The sequence below is a fragment of the Anguilla anguilla genome, chromosome 13, assembly GCF_013347855.1.
Source record: "Anguilla anguilla isolate fAngAng1 chromosome 13, fAngAng1.pri, whole genome shotgun sequence".
Lineage (NCBI taxonomy): Eukaryota > Metazoa > Chordata > Actinopteri > Anguilliformes > Anguillidae > Anguilla > Anguilla anguilla.
This window is the reverse complement of record NC_049213.1, coordinates 2,129,104-2,145,768: the sequence shown is the minus strand read 5'-3', so window position 1 is coordinate 2,145,768 and position 16,665 is coordinate 2,129,104. Positions and strand designations below refer to the sequence as shown.

Sequence of the window (16,665 nt, the reverse complement as noted above, 5' to 3'; positions counted from 1 at the left end):
GCTGGATGGATGGGGCTAGCTGAATGGATGGATGGGGCTAGCTGGATGGATGGCGCTAGCTGGATGGATGGCGCTAGCTGGATGGATGGGGCTAGCTGGATGGATGGGGCTAGCTGAATGGATGGATGGGGCTAGCTGGCTATTCACTCTCAGGCTCTCAGACTGCATGGAACCGGGTCACGCATAGCAGCAGCAGCATCACTACCAGCGCTGCCCAGCGGCTAACGCGTTAACCCCTCGCTGCCTGGACTGAGTGGTCCCAAGCAGGACGCACTGAGCACTGTGAACAGATTTTTACATGGTTTTACTTGTTTTTTAATATGAGAAAATTAAAATCACATTTAAGAGGCCACCATAGAATAAATCTATACAACATTGCAGCCTTCATTTCTCAATATGCCTTCTATAGGCACCCGGACCAGAAAGAAATAATGGAAAAATATTGAAACAACATTTCACAAAAGATTTCAGTAGAAAAAGATTACTCGCCATAAATTACATTTACACTTAGGGCACTCAGCAAATTTAGGCCACCCTGAATTTATCAGCTTATTTAACCTACAAAATTCAGGTTGCTATATAGTTGCAGAGGGCCATAATGTAATTACTATGACAAACTACTGAGGCCACACTACCCCCCCCACCCCCACCCCGACCTCGAACACTGTGTCCAGCATTTGATCTAAAGAATCTGGGTTATTCCAGTATTCTCAGTCGGGTGGCCAGATACACAACAAAACCTGAAAGAATATGAATTGCGGTAAACTTTAATCAAAGTTAGGTGAATTATTTTGTGTTTCTGTACAATTCTTGAAACATTTTAATAAAACACATACTGGGGTAAAAGTAAATGCATCTCAGTTTCCTGAGTTAGTGTAGTATGTTTCATTTTTATTTAAACACTTCAAGAACATTAGCTTAATGCTTCCTCTTTGCTGAGGCAAGATTGCACTTTCTAAACTGTGTATCATTTCAGATTTAGAATGGTTGCATCTGTGTCAATAAACTGATTGTTGGTTTATGTTTAAAAATTCAAATACAGAACCACATACATCCATGAAGACCTATGACTTAACAACTGCTATTTAACACATAATGCAAAGTCAGCCTCTGCACTCTGAAGAATAGTTCACTGCCACTACTCAAAAAAAATACAGCAACATTTGGCATTGCAGTTTTTGAGTGATTTCTATGCAGGGTATTATTAAGTAAATGCTATGAGCCTATCATTGTCAGACTAACACAGCTAGTTTAAATCTGACCAATATAGGTTCTCTCCTTATTCAAAAGCTTAATTACATTGAACTTACTTAAATATTCATGTCCATATTCATTGAGATATTATGCTAACTAATCATTAGAATAAGGCTGAATCTGCAAGTAATCTTTTTTTAATCTCTACTTAAATCTTTTGCAAATTGTTGTTTCAATGTTATTGTATAAATTGCCCTCTAAGAAATTAAAATAAATAAATCACTTAGATGATTAGGCTACATCTTCATAATTTTTTATTGCACTGAACTCACTTGTCCTGCTTAGCAGCAGCAGTGCTAACCGCCACACTAAAGATGAGCTCATGGTTAGCCAAGCAGCTAGCCAGCATACTGAGCAGTGCTAATCGCTACAGTAAAGATGAGCTCACGGTTAGCCAAGCAGCTAGCCAGCATACTGAGCAGTGCTAATCGCTACAGTAAAGATGAGCTCACGGTTAGCCAAGCAGCTAGCCAGCATACTGAGCAGTGCTAACCGCTACAGTAAAGACGAGCTCACGGTTAGCCAAGCAGCTAGCCAGCATACTGAGCAGTGCTAACCGCTACAGTAAAGACGAGCTCACGGTTAGCCAAGCAGCTAGCCAGCATACTGAGCAGTGCTAACCGCTACAGTAAAGATGAGCTCACGGTTAGCCAAGCAGCTAGCCAGCATACTGAGCAGTGCTAACCGCTACAGTAAAGATGAGCTCACGGTTAGCCAAGCAGCTAGCCAGCATACTGAGCAGTGCTAATCGCTACAGTAAAGATGAGCTCACGGTTAGCCAAGCAGCTAGCCAGCATACTGAGCGGATCGCTACACTACTACTCCCCACTGAATCAACGCAGGCACTGAAGTTGGGCCTAAAGGACTTCACCTTAAGTTCAGGGGTTAGCACAACTGCCTCTCACACAGGCAACCAAAGTTCAATTCCTGCCTGTTCCTTACAGAGTTCATTAGCTGGATTGTATGCTGTAACAAACTTCAGATCTTCTGTAGTGTGTCATGGATGGACCCCCATAGTTCACCAAATAAAAACAAAAAAAGTTGAATCCTCTAAATGATATCTTGTTTCTCAAAAGAGTAATTTAAACAAAAATACTGAAGCAACTATTTGCAAAAGATTTGAGTGGAAATGAAAAAATATCGAATCAACTTAATATTTACGATTACTTAGCTTAATATCTCAATGAATATGAACATGAATAATTAAGAAAGTTCAACACAATTAAGCTTGGAAGAAATATGGAGGAAAACAGCACTAGTTGTACATAAACTGTATTAGTCTGACATTTACTTAATATTACCCGAAGCACAAATGACTGAAAAAGCTCAACACAAACGGCTGCCGTAATTTTCTTGATTGGAGGCGGTGCGTTGTTTTTTAGAGCGTAGGCTGGCCGTTTCAGGAGAAAACGGCGTGTTTTTAATTAACCTGCCCTTCTAAATGACGGCTAAACCAGTTTTCCGGTTCCATCGGTCTCCTCCCCGGCACCGACTGCATCACCGGCGTATCTCTCGCGCGCAGAGCGCTGCTCGCCCGCGCACAACGGGGCCGTCCCGATATAGCGCGGGTCGCTCGCGAGCCTGTTTCACGCTGCGCTCTCTTTAAACGCCGGAGAAAGGAACGCTCGTCTGATCTCGGAGCTGTTCCTTACCGTCGCGCGCGGTGTGAAACGCATGTTCTCCGTTACAAAACACGCTGTGGAGCGAATTCTAAATCTGCCGCTGAACTCGAAACTCAGGAGCCAAATCTGATTGGATGGCGCGAATAGGAAAAATCAGGAAAGCAAATTAACTGCCTAGTAACTGCAACTAGTGCTCTAGTTCTGCTTATCTGATATACAGGCTCTATTAAAATGAACTGAAATGCTGCATATGCTAGGATACGATTTCAGCAGTATATTGCGGGGAAAACACTATTGGGATATACTCTTTTTTAATGTCAAGATCCAATGCCCAGCAAAATTTCCCTAAACCTCATTAAACATCCACTTCTAATTAATACCTTAAGTGTTTCTCATACATTAAAAAGTTGTGTTCGTACAAGCTCCCATGTGTGGGTGAGCATGTCTAAATCTGCTGTGAAAGCAAGTCTTGACGCACTAAGGTTTCTGGTGAGCAAGGATGTCCAGCTTTTCATATCCAATAAAATGTACACAGCACAGATGATACAATAGAGGACACGATGTGGATCTGATTTCCTGCTCACTCAGATTTCCAATAGAGTGAATGAATGGATAATGAAATTACGTGGACAGGAGCGAGATGAACGGCTTTGTGTGAAACAGGTGAATGACAGGTTATGAACCAGAAGCTGACATCCCTCCAGGGGACTCCTGAACAGCAGAGGGAGGTGTGGTATTAATACAGAGAAGCAGGGACCAGCGGTTACCCTGCTGCCTGGGCTGGGAGTCAGGCTTTCCTCATCTCTACAGTCTCTGTGACTAAAACAATAACATTAATGATCTCTACAGTCTCTGTGACTAAAACTTTACCGATCTCTACAGTCTCTGTGACTAAAACATTACTGATTTGTACAGTCTCTGTGACTAAAACAACAACATTACTGATCTCTACAGTCTCTGTGACTAAAACATTACTGATCTCTACAGTCTCTGTGGCTAAAACTTTATTGATCTCTACAGTCTCTGTGACTAAAACATTACTGATCTCTACAGTCTCTGTGACTGAAACATTACTGATCTCTACAGTCTCTGTGACTAAAACTTTACTGTTCTCTACAGTCTATGACTAAAACATTATTGATCGCTACAGTCTCTGTGACTAAAACAACAACATCACTGATCTCTACAGTCTCTGTGACTGAAACATTACCGATCTCTACCATCTCTGTGACTGAAACCTCACTGATCTCTGCAGTCCCTGTGACTGAAACATTACTTATCTCTACAGCCTCTGTGACTGAAACAACATTACTGATCTCTACAGTCTCTGTGACAGAAACAACATTACTGATCTTTACAGTCACTGTGACTGAAACATAACTGATCTCTATAGACTGTGTGACTAAAACAACATTTCTGGTCTCTATAGTCTCTGTGACTGAACAGTAACGGTCTTCACCGTCTCTCAAAGAGTAAAACTACAGCAATTTAGCATATCCACAAAAGCACAAAAGGTAACACACAGCACTGCTTAGCAATATTCATTTTAAATCCATGTGGAAGTACAATAGAAACAGGAGAGATTATGGGTTTATTTACCTTAGCTGTGGGTTTCCTGGTGGAAAATCCTCGGTACCATCCTGAAACAGACCAAGATGTGTATATTAACAAAAACTGTATGCATGTGTATTGCTTAAAATAATTAATTATTTTTATGGCATATACAAACCTACAAAACCAAAGTTAGACAATTTAAGGCAACTTTTTTATAACGTATTATCCATGCATTAGATTAATGAGTAAAAACTGTTATACAAGAATGTGTCACAACGCCAAGGGTTGTCATCACACCAATTGGTGATGACTTTTTTTCAACACAAAGTCTGATCTACAAATCACATTCAGTCAAAGTAAGGACAGACATTACAGAACCAAAATCTAAATAAGCCATCCCACGGGCTGACTAATTCCTTAAAAAAAAGGAAAAGAGGGTCGTAGAAGAGACTGAAAACCCACACAGCATCTGTGTCCATTTAAATCACATCCCCAAAAGCACAGAAATCTGTCCCTTTATAACAGGTCTGAAGAAGGCGAGATGCACCGGCTGTGCTGATTAAGGATCAGCTTCAGCTGTGCTGATTAAGGATCAGCCTGAACTGCGCTGATTAAAGATCAGCCTCAGATGCGCTCATTAAGGATCAGCCTGAGCTGCACTGACTAAGGATCAGCCTCAGCTGTGCTCATTAAGGATCAGCCTCAGCTATGCTAATTAAGGATCAACCTAAGCTGTGCTGATTAAGGATCAGCCTCAGCTGTGCATATTAAGGATTAGCCTCAACTGCACTGATGAATGATCAGCCTCAGCTACGCGTGTTAAGGATCAGCCTCAGCTGCGCTCATTAAGGATCAGTTTCAGCTGTGCTGATTAAGGATCAGCCTGAACTGCGCTGATTAAGGATCAGCCTCAGTTGCACTTATTAAGGATCAGCTTCAGCTGCACTGATGAAGGATCAGCCCCAACTATGCTTATTAAGGATCAGCCTCAGATGTGCTCATTAAGGATCAGCCTGAGCTGCACTGATTAAGGATCAGCCTCAGCTACGCTTATTAAGGATCGATCTGCCTCAGCTGTGCTGATTAAGGATCAACCTAAGCTGCACTGATCAAGGATCAGCCTCAGCTGTGCATATTAAGGATCAGCCTCAGCTGTGCATATTAAGGATCAGCGTCAGCTGTGCTGATTAAGGATCAGCCTGAACTGCACTGATTAAGGATCAGCCTCAGTTGCACTTATTAAGGATCAGTCTCAGCTGCACTGAGTAAGGATCAACCTCAGATGCGCTGGTTAAGGATCAGCCTCAGCTACGCTGATTAAGAATCAACCTCAGCTACGCTGATTAAGGATCAGCCTCAGCTGCACTTATTAAGGATCAGCCTCAGCTGCACTGATTAAGGATCAACCTCAGCTGCACTGAGTAAGGATCAACCTCAGATGCGCTGGTTAAGGATCAGCCTCAGCTGCACTTATTAAGGATCAGCCTCAGCTGCACTGATTAAGGATCAACCTCAGCTACGCTGATTAAGGATCAACCTCAGCTACGCTGATTAAGGATCAGCGTCAGCTGCACTTATTAAGGATCAGCCTCAGTTAGACTGATTAAGGATCAACCTCAGCTGTGCTGATTAAGAATCGGGCTCGGCTGTGCTGATTAAGGATCAACCTCAGCTGCACTAATTATGGATCAGCCTCAGCTGTGCTGATTAAGGACCAGCCTCAGATGTGCTGATTAAGGATCATCCTCAGACGTGCAAGTCTGTAATGAGGCTTGACTTCATTTACATTTTTAATTTAAGTACTTATTAGACTCAGATCAAATCATTATTTCAGCCTCTTCAATTTGTCACCTTCCTGGCTCCACTGTGACCGTGGAAACACCGTCAAGCTGAGTGTGTGGAGCGGGGGTGTGGTGGCACGCAGGACCCCTGGTCTATTCATAATTCAACATCAGCTCTCAGGCCTCATGGCGCCTGAAACGGCTTCAGTGTGGGACTTCCTGATGCTGACTGAGATGAACTTATAGGGAGGATATGCGGGGAAGCTGGACTTCCATAATGCAAGTGGCACTTACAAGCCCACATCCTGGTGTACTGAGGATGGACGAGGGAGTTACTTTCAGTCCTTTCAGTCAGCAGAGCAAACAACAGACAAACAATGACTTTATCTATAATGGGGATGTTCATTGATCCATGTTTAACATCAAAATAAGTCAAGATCACAGTCAGTAGCTTCTACAGTTCCTATCAATGCAGTACTTAAGTAAATGCTCTAGTCTGGAGATTAAAGAACAGAACAGCACAACACAATCAAAAAATAAACAAGTAAAATAGAATCAAGAATGAAGAAGGGTTACTCAGAAGATCCTCAGAGCATACGCACGGGTGATTCATATAATATCTATTAATTAGTATTATCAGCGTCATATCTACAAATAACAAAGAAAATTATGTTCCTTCAAGTATAGTGCAGTAAATGAATTTAACGAGCATACATCACAAACCAAATGCATCTGTACGCAGTCAAAATTTAGCGAACATATGCGGTCCTATTTGATGCCAGGGATGGATCAGTGATGCAGCTTTTCTCCTGGTTTTGGAGATGGAGATCTGTGCAGGTTCCCAGGAGATGGATATCAGGGGTTTCTCATTGCAGCTCTGCTACAATTCATTCTATCTGTACAACCACACCATGCCAGCCAGTGGAGGATGGGCTCCCCCTCCTTAGCTGGGCTCCTTCCAAGATCTCTTCTCATCGGGGAGTTTTTTCTCGCCACCGTTTCAGAGTTTTTTTTTTTTTTTTTTACTTGCTCACTTTTTAAGGATTCAGGCCTGGCTTTTGTTCAGTTTTCCTTTCCGTTTCCTCCGTAAAGCAACTTTGTGACAGGGTGTCTATAAAAAGCGCTAGTGAAATAAAACTGAACTGAACTGAGATCCAATGCTATCAGGGGCAGGAGTTCACAGAAGCCCTTCTCGGGATAGCGAGCTATCCGTGGGTGGGCTGCAGGACTTGGCGCTGTTGGGCGGCTGTTGAATGGCTGGTTCAGCGGGGCTCTCTGGGAACACCACAGAAGCTGCTTTACTGCCACTGACTGCAGGTCCAGTACAACTTTGTCAGAAGATGTAAGACAAGCTCTTTCCACATCCATGACTGCGACGGTCAGCACTGCGGATCAGGATTTGAGTGGCGGATGGATACAGGGGTTCTCAGGACTCAGGATTCAGGAAGCTTCTGGTTAGGAGCACAGTCATCCTTGACCACTGTGTAAGGTTTGGGTCATCTGGGCTCTTACAAACCAAAACCAAAGGAAACCAACATCCATGCCAAGGACTGACCTACCAGGAGTGTACAGGTATAACTTCCAGCCGTGCCTCACAGAGGTGTGTCACTCCTATGTGTGAGTCCTGAGCTTCTGGGTCAGGAACTATGACCGCCCCCATTTCTTTTTGAAATTTAACTCTGCCAGTGCCAGATTGATGAACTGAAGCCCTGTTCCTCTTACTCTGAGGTCATCAGCTCTCCACCCCCAGGCCTTCAGTGGAATAATAAGAGTCTTGTGGATGATGCGCACAGCAATGCAACTGAAGTCCCGGCCAGGGATTACACCACATATTCCACAGACCCAACAGATGTGAACAAGCGCTGATGGTTCTGTCTCCTTAGTGTTTAATCCAAAGCATTCCACACAAAAATATCTTAAGAAAATGTTATGAAGGAGCGTAACCAAGAACAACACCATGACATTGAAAATTCTGTAACATAAGCTCCTGTTTCCAACTGGAACCTTCAATAGTTAAGAAGGAGAGGGGGCAGAATAAGCACAGGAACTGAGGAGCTGAAGTTCTGGTGAGTGTAAAGAATCACACCATCCAGCCAGGGTCTCTCTGCCCCTGTCTTCTCCTGTCAGGCTCATGGCCTTCTGGTGCTATGAGGCTGTTAGGTACCAGAGGACAACCCGAGTTACAATAACCGGAGATTACAATGGACAGCAACACAAAACAAATGTCACAAACCAGAAAGGGAGTCAAGGACTACATACGATAACAAAAAGAGAAAATGTATCACAAACAATAAGACAAACACACACACAGCACAACACACAACCTCACCAGGCTGACAGGACCATCTATACAGTAGACAGGCCAGAGCAACGCTACTCCTCACCTACAACAAAACCCAGCACTATCCCTCCCTGCCGAGGCAAAGCAAAAGGAGAAAGTCTTCTGCCAAACACCTTCCCTACTCAAAAGGTGTTAAAAATAACAAAGAAAAGAAACTGCCTGACCACCTGCAACATATAACAGAAAAATACACCAACGACAACTTAAACTGAAAGCAAACATGCAGCAAAACACAATAGCAGAAATAATTTTTAAAAACACAAGCAGATCGAGATAACAGGGGCCCAAGCCTAGTGTTATATACCGTAACATAATACTGACCAAAACCCAAAACTAATGAGATTGCAGAAAACCAGTTTCACAAATGGGAACCTTGCGTGCCTAAAGAGAGAGTGAGTATCTGGAATTCAGAATGCTCAGCACTGTTCTTTCCTGAAGCAAAGGCCTTGTGTGACCTCCAGAGAGTGGCATGGCATCACATTCATGCACCAGATGTGCCTTATAAAAGAGTAAAAGAAGCACTCCAACGCCAGCCCACATTCACTGCAATTTTACAGCCTTCAGATAATCAGATGCCATAAACTGCGTAACAGTCCCTTAACAAATTTCTGTGCTCAGTTAGAGGAACAAGAAACGTTCTCATCCCATTTTGGAGCCAGAAGATGGAAGAGAAGCTAAATGCTCCCACCTTCCTTGTTTGGAAACCCAGTGCTGTGCACCCGACGCAAGACTGTGTGGGAACCCAGTGCTGTGCACCCGATGCAAGACTGCGTGGGAAACCAGTGCTGTGCACCCGATGCAAGACTGCGTGGGAAACCAGTGCTGTGCACCCGATGCAAGACTGTGTGGGAACCCAGTGCTGTGCACCCGATGCAAGACTGTGTGGGAACCCAGTGCTGTGCACCCGATGCAAGACTGTGTGGGAACCCAGTGCTATGCACCCAATGCAAGACTGTGTGGATGCAGAATAATCTCTCCTGCCAAGCATGCCTGTCCACTCTGAGTACAATGTGCAGCTCAAATCGATTGCCCCATACAGCTTTTGGAACACAACCAATATTTACTAAACAATCACGCAAAGTCAGTGAAACCCGGTCCTAAGTGGAACGCCGTAATTCCGACTAGAAGACAATTCCATGGATTGCCTCCCCGGGGCCTCATTTCGACCCACCGAGAGGATTTCGTTAAAGCGTCTGAGTGGAGAAGATGAGTACTGCCAGGATGGGCGGACACAGGATGACCAGACATCCCGATTTACCGAAATGTGCCCCTCCTGACCAGAATAACAGGGAAGCCGTTTGCCTGGATAATTATCAGACAGATGTTGAGTTTCAGGTGCTTTAAAAACACCATACAATTAAACCCGGCCATTGTTTTGTTCAGTGGCCTACATTACATAAAAAATTAATTACATAAAAGTGAAAATAATTCTCCTTCTGCTCCCTTTAAGCCCCAAGGGGATGGGCCTGATTCTTTCCTCTTTTAATCTGGTCACCTTTGTTGAAATAGGACAAAGCCACTCGTCAAACCAAATTAAATTTTCAAATAGCAAAATTTATCAACAGGTTGCCACACAAGTTTTATGATGGGTATTTTCTAGAGGGAATTTTTTTAAAACAATTGAGCCGATTGGTAAAAACTGGAATATTATTTTCCGACCCTTTAAAAGTCGATTGAGCTGAACTCCTGGGAAACGGTGGGATTCAGAAAGGAACAGTTCAATAAGCTCAAATGTACTGGAGAAAATAGGCCAGTACTTTTCAGACTGACAGGGTGGCTCTTAATGGCCAGCTCTACGCTTCGTTTAAAATAAAAAACTGCAAAGCTTCGCAAGAGAGCAAAGTGAAGGCTTTAATATTTAAGCAAATTCTGGTAAAGAAAGCTCTGATCTAGACTCTTGCATTATAAAATATACATGAGGACAGAGTAATTGTGGTAACAATAGAAGTAAATTTATTAATAAAATATGAGAGACTGAAGGATGGGCAAACTGAATGAAAAAAGAAATCCTCAGATGCTTTTAAATCACATGATAATGTTGACTTCTCTAATTTGATGTAACCCGCAAGCCTGTTCCTAAAGCTTAACGATGATTAATATGACACAAAACAAAAAAACCAGCAGTCAGTATTAGCAGTAAAATGCTTAGTCTTCTACTGAGCTGCGTTTAATGAGCTTCTGCAACATGCCCCCTACAGCGCGTGCTGACCGCCTAGGAAAGAAGGTCCATCCCAAACCCTGTCCTTTCAAAACCGTGTCCTTACCAAACTGTGTCCTTACCAAACAGTGTCCAAACCATGTCCTTACCAAACTGTGTCCTTACCAAACAGTGTCCAAACCACGTCCTTACCAAACTGTGTCCTTTCAAAACCGTGTACAAACCGTGTCCAAACCATGTCCTTTCAAAACCATGTCCAAACCATGTCCTTTCAAAACCGTGTCCAAACTGTGTCCTTTCAAAACCGTGTACAAACTGTGTCCTTTCAAAACCATGTCCAAACTGTGTCCAAACCCTGTCCTTTCAAAACCGTGTCCTTTCAAAACCGTGTACAAACCGTGTCCAAACCATGTCCTTTCAAAACCATGTCCAAACCATGTCCTTTCAAAACCGTGTCCAAACTGTGTCCTTTCAAAACCGTGTACAAACTGTGTCCTTTCAAAACCATGTCCAAACTGTGTCCAAACCATGTCCAAACCGTCTCCTTTCAAAACCGTGTCCAAACCATGTCCTTTCAAAACCATGTACAAACTGTGTCCTTTCAAAACCGTGTCCAAATTGTGTCCTTACCAAACTGTGTCCAAACCACGTCCAAACTGTGTCCTTTCAAAACCATGTACAAACTGTGTCCTTTCAAAACAGTGTACAAACTGTGTCCTTACCAAACTGTGTCCAAACCATGTACAAACTGTGTCCTTACCAAACTGTGTCCAAACCATGTCCAAACTGTCTTTACCAAACTGTGTCCAAATCATGTCCTTTCACTGCCACTGACCGTGTCCTTTTCGCATCCACTGCAGAGACTTTTTTAAAATTATGTTTCCTCTTTCTACTTTTAAACTCTTCATAAGCACTTTTAACCCTTTTTCACTACATTCTGCATTACTGTTCTGTACTGTCCCCACTTTCCATTTCTATCCGATTCCTGCAGGACAGGAAATCCACTGGAAAGCAGTTGGGCTGAAGTTAAACTATTGCGTACCACTTTCTGTTTCACATTCTGTTTCTAACCTTGATTTGCTGGTGAAATAAATAAAAATTAAATGTAATTTTTGGCACGAAAGTACAGACATTTCTGGATGTCCTGGACACACTGGGGTGCAGGACTACTTTTGGATAAAACTGGCCCCTGTCCCACTCAGGGCTAAGTTCAGCCCTGCATGGATACACTCCTGGCCTCTGATCACTGAGAAAGAGAAGGTGCCCAGGTGTGCATTAGCACAGTGTCAGTATACCTCCCTGCAGAGGCAGAATGATGAGTAACAGCTCTGCGTGTTTTAAAGGCATTTACTTTGTTTCCTCGCATTTAAATCAGTCAGTAACCTCGCTTCATCAGCAAGTCCGTCAGGGAAATATTCCCAGTCATGCCGCGGACAGAGCAGAGAATGGCTTGATGGAGTCGGACATAAATTATGCATCGCAGTCGTTATGGTCCGCTAACAAGGTCAAAGCGGGGAGGGCTCAAAGTAGGCCAGCTTTCTCATCTGCAGGACTGCCAGATGCAGATCTGTTATCAGAAAAAAACCGATACTCAAAAAATTGGAATTGGCTTTCGAACATGTAATTTGTTTTATCACAAAATTGGGCACAATGAAATTCCGTCTTTAACAATGTTATCTCTTGCTTCTAAATGACCCTTTTCCCCACTGGTGCAAAGCCAATCACGTTTGTTTTGTTTTGTTTTTTTTTTATTTGCCATAACTGATTAATGTTCTGTAGCAAGACAAGATAATGTATGGAAAGCAAAGACTTTCTGTTCCATTATCTAAAGCTGGTTTAAGCCGTGTTTTACTGTAACACTTCTAGCTGGTCAAAGCTGGTTAAAGCTGGCAGAGTAAGCTGGTTGTAAACTGGCGGACCAGCTGACTAAATTGGCTGGTCAGCAGGAGAACAGCTGGGTGACCAGCTAGAAGTGTCGAAACCCAGCTTGAACCAGCTTGACCAGTTTAGGCTGGTTTAAACTGGAATGTTCAGCAGGGGTGTTAATACAAGCAGCCGTGTAAAACAGTTTTCACAACTTTTTCATCACAATGTAGTCTATTTTGTTCCTTAGTTCTTATGGAGTGAGATTGGTGTGGTCCATATAAAATAAAGGTTTAATTGTTAGGTTAAAATGTATTATCTATACTATTTTTATGTTACAACATTATAGTTAAAATTTCCCTTTACTTCTGCCAGTTGATACAAATGATAACATTGCCAGTCGATTTACCGATTGTAAATGACACATAACCAACACCGCCTTCTGTTTTGTCACAATCCATTATGACCTATGTAAAATCTTTAACATTACCATCCATTGGCTTCCTTCCCACCAGCGCCCCCTCTGGTCAAACGGGTACCTGCAGTTTGCCTGTACCAGCGGCATATGAAGTGCACTCCTCACACAGAATGGGCCTCATTCACGAAACATGTACAATCACATAAACTGTGTGTAAGAACTTTTCCAAGAACATTTCAGCATTCATCATTTTTTTCTTATCTGTATTTGTTCATGGCCGTTTCCTTATGCTAATCGCATGAACACGACTGTGCATTCAGCCAGCATTCATCATCTCATACACCAGGGATTCATACAAAAATCAAGGGTCTGCACGTGTCATGAATCTCATATCGTTTTTTGTAGGAATATTTTTAAGAGCAAAAGTAAGAATAATTTAAGAAAAGTTTTGTGAATGAGGCCCAATGACTGCCCGAGTTCAGCAGGTGTGCAGCGGAGCAGTGTGGGTGGAAATGGTGAGTGTGTGCTGTCTCAAACGCACTGTGGAGAATAACTCCGGAGACCAGCTTACAAACACAAGCGCCCAGTCTAAAATGAGAAAAAAAGAAGCAAAACTGGGTAAAACTGGTTTAAAAAACTGCCAGCCAGGTTCTGTCTAGGTACAGTACGTAATGCTAGCGCTGTCTAACACAATGCAGATATTGGCAAGGCCCACTGTAACAAGCTTTGCCAATACTGGCATTGCAATAGACAGTGCCAGAATTCAGAGCTTAGAGCACTGTTGCCAATAATATTAACTTTATTTATTAAGTGTTCTTCTTGCAGATGCTTAACAGCCATTGTCAAATGAAACTGAAACAACAAGTTCAAATATATTCACAGTAAAAAAGGCATAGATTTGGTAAAACAGGGACGATACTTGTAAATAAAAATAGTAAAAAAATTACACCAGCATTATTGCAGAACAAAAAAAGAGAGAAGAAACCTGTCTCAGATTTCAGCCTGAGGAGTGCGTGAGGTTTTTCCCAGTCAACCCAGACGGGCAGCTCTCCTATCGCTGTGAGGTATCCCTGAGTGTGAAGGGAGACAGGGCCGCAGTAAGGCCCTCTAAACCGTCTGCATTGCAGAGACAACGATACCGCACACTACAGGCCCTCTAAACCGTCTGCATTGCAGAGACAACGATACCGCACACTACAGGCTCTCTAAACCGTCTGCATTGCAGAGACAACGATACCGCACACTACAGGCCCTCTAAACCGTCTGCATTGCAGAGACAACGATACCGCACACTACAGGCCCTCTAAACCGTCTGAATTGCAGAGACAACGATACCGCACACTACAGGCCCTCTAAACCGTCTGCATCGCAGAGACAACGATACCGCACACTACAGGCTCTCTGAACCGTCTGCATTGCAGAGACAACGATACCGCACACTACAGGCCCTCTAAACAGTCTGCATTGCAGAGACAACGATACTGCACACTACAGGCCCTCTAAACTGTCTGCATTGCAGAGACAACGATACCACACACTACATGCCCTCTAAACCGTCTGCATTGCAGAGACAACGATACCACACACTACAGGCCCTCTAAACCGTCTGCATTGCAGAGACAACGATACCGCACACTACAGGCTCTCTAAACCGTCTGCATTGCAGAGACAACGATACCGCACACTACAGGCCCTCTAAACCGTCTGCATTGCAGAGACAACGATACCGCACACTACAGGCCCTCTAAACCGTCTGCATTGCAGAGACAATGATACTGCACACTACAGGCCCTCTAAACCGTCTGCATTGCAGAGACAACGATACCGCACACTACAGGCCCTCTAAACCGTCTGCATTGCAGAGACAACGATACCGCACACTACAGGCCCTCTAAACCATCTGCATTGCAGAGACAACGATACCCCACACTACAGACCCTCTACGCCGTCAGCATTGGAGAGACAACGATACCGCACACTACAGGCCCTCTAAACCGTCTGCATTGCAGAGACAACGATACCGCACACTACAGGCCCTCTAAACCGTCTGCATTGCAGAGACAACGATACCGCACACCACAGGCCCTCTAAACCGTCTGCATTGCAGAGACAATGATACTGCACACTACAGGCCCTCTAAACCGTCTGCATTGCAGAGACAACGATACCGCACACTACAGGCCCTCTAAACCGTCTGCATTGCAGAGACAACGATACCGCACACTACAGGCCCTCTAAACCATCTGCATTGCAGAGACAACGATACCGCACACTACAGACCCTCTACGCCGTCAGCATTGGAGAGACAACGATACCGCACACTACAGGCCCTCTAAACCGTCTGCATTGCAGAGACAACGATACCGCACACTACAGGCCCTCTAAACCATCTGCATTGCAGAGACAACGATACCGCACACTACAGGCCCTCTAAACCGTCTGCATTGCAGAGACAACAGCATAGACACTGCACACTGCACACCACGCAACAAACAGGATGATTAAGAGCAATCATTATTTTTACAAGCCCTGTAATGTTTATGCAGTTTATGTTCTCGTCCTACAAACATTTATATCCAAAATAACACACACACTCACACGGAAGTAGGAATTCAATGAGGTATGGACAGTTTGTGCAAGCGTGCAAAAACAGTTTTTTTAAAGTAATTAGAACATTTCATTAGCTTTAAAAAGCTCAAACTACAAAGTTAGGGGGTGTAAGCATTTGAGCATGTGCCACAGAAACAGAAAGGAAAGCTGCCGTTTGTGTGCATGTGATGCAGATGCTCAAATTACAGGGATTGGCAAAGTGTCCTGATTGGCCAGTGCATTGTCACACCTTCGCCATCAGTGCAGTGCGCATTAGCAACATCAAAATACAATTGATTGGGACGAGCCGCGTAGTGATACTCATCAGTGTTCACAGCCGTATAACCCACAGCACTCACATTCACACAGTAGGGGACCAAAGCCGCATAGCATGCAATGTTCATAGGGAGCATTAATGAATAGCTTCACACCAAACCCTTATAAGTGTAATGCGATCAGCCCTCGATTCGCCCCACGAAGGAAGAGGTGAGTGAGGTGCTGTCTGCTTGTATTCCACTGAGCGTTCTTAAAAGCTTTATTTTGTCTGCGTGTTATGCAGTGTGTTTTTAAAAGCTGTATTTTGTCTGCGTGTTACGCAGTGTGTTTTTGAAAGCCTTATTTTGTCTGTGTGTGTTACGCAGTGTGTTTTTAAAAGCTGTATTTTGTCTGCGTGTTACGCAGTGTGTTTTTGAAAGCCTTATTTTGTCTGTGTGTGTTACGCAGTGTGTTTTTAAAAGCTTTATTTTGTCTGCGTGTTACGCAGTGTGTTTTTAAAAGCTTTATTTTGTCTGCGTGTGTTCGACACTGTTTTTAAAAGCTGTATTTTGTCTGCGTGTTACGTGGTGCGTTTTTAAAAGCTTTATTTTGTCTGCGTGTGTTACGCAATGCGTTTTTCGAAGCTTTATTTTGTCTGCGTGTGTTACGCATTGTGTTTTTAAAAGCTGTATTTTATAGCTGTGTGTTACGCAGTGTTTTTAGAAGCTGTATTTTGTCTGCGTGTTACGCAGTGCGTTTTTAAAAGCTTTATTTTTGGGGGACGGGACCACTCTGAGATATCTCTCCTCCACTGCCGGCTCTTCCAGGCA

General features: G+C 43.5%; 1 protein-coding gene across 12 annotated transcripts in view; it reads right to left on the bottom strand.

The window, feature by feature from the left end:
* The window catches only part of dock3 (dedicator of cytokinesis 3), a 312,362-nt gene that overhangs the window by 205,907 nt on the left and 89,790 nt on the right, over nt 1–16,665 (bottom strand). For all 12 annotated transcript variants that reach the window (XM_035388217.1, XM_035388222.1, XM_035388223.1 and 9 more), the window contains exon 3: nt 4,476–4,516. In XM_035388217.1, the coding sequence (XP_035244108.1) occupies nt 4,476–4,516 (41 nt within the window). The remainder of the gene's footprint in view (nt 1–4,475; nt 4,517–16,665) is intronic.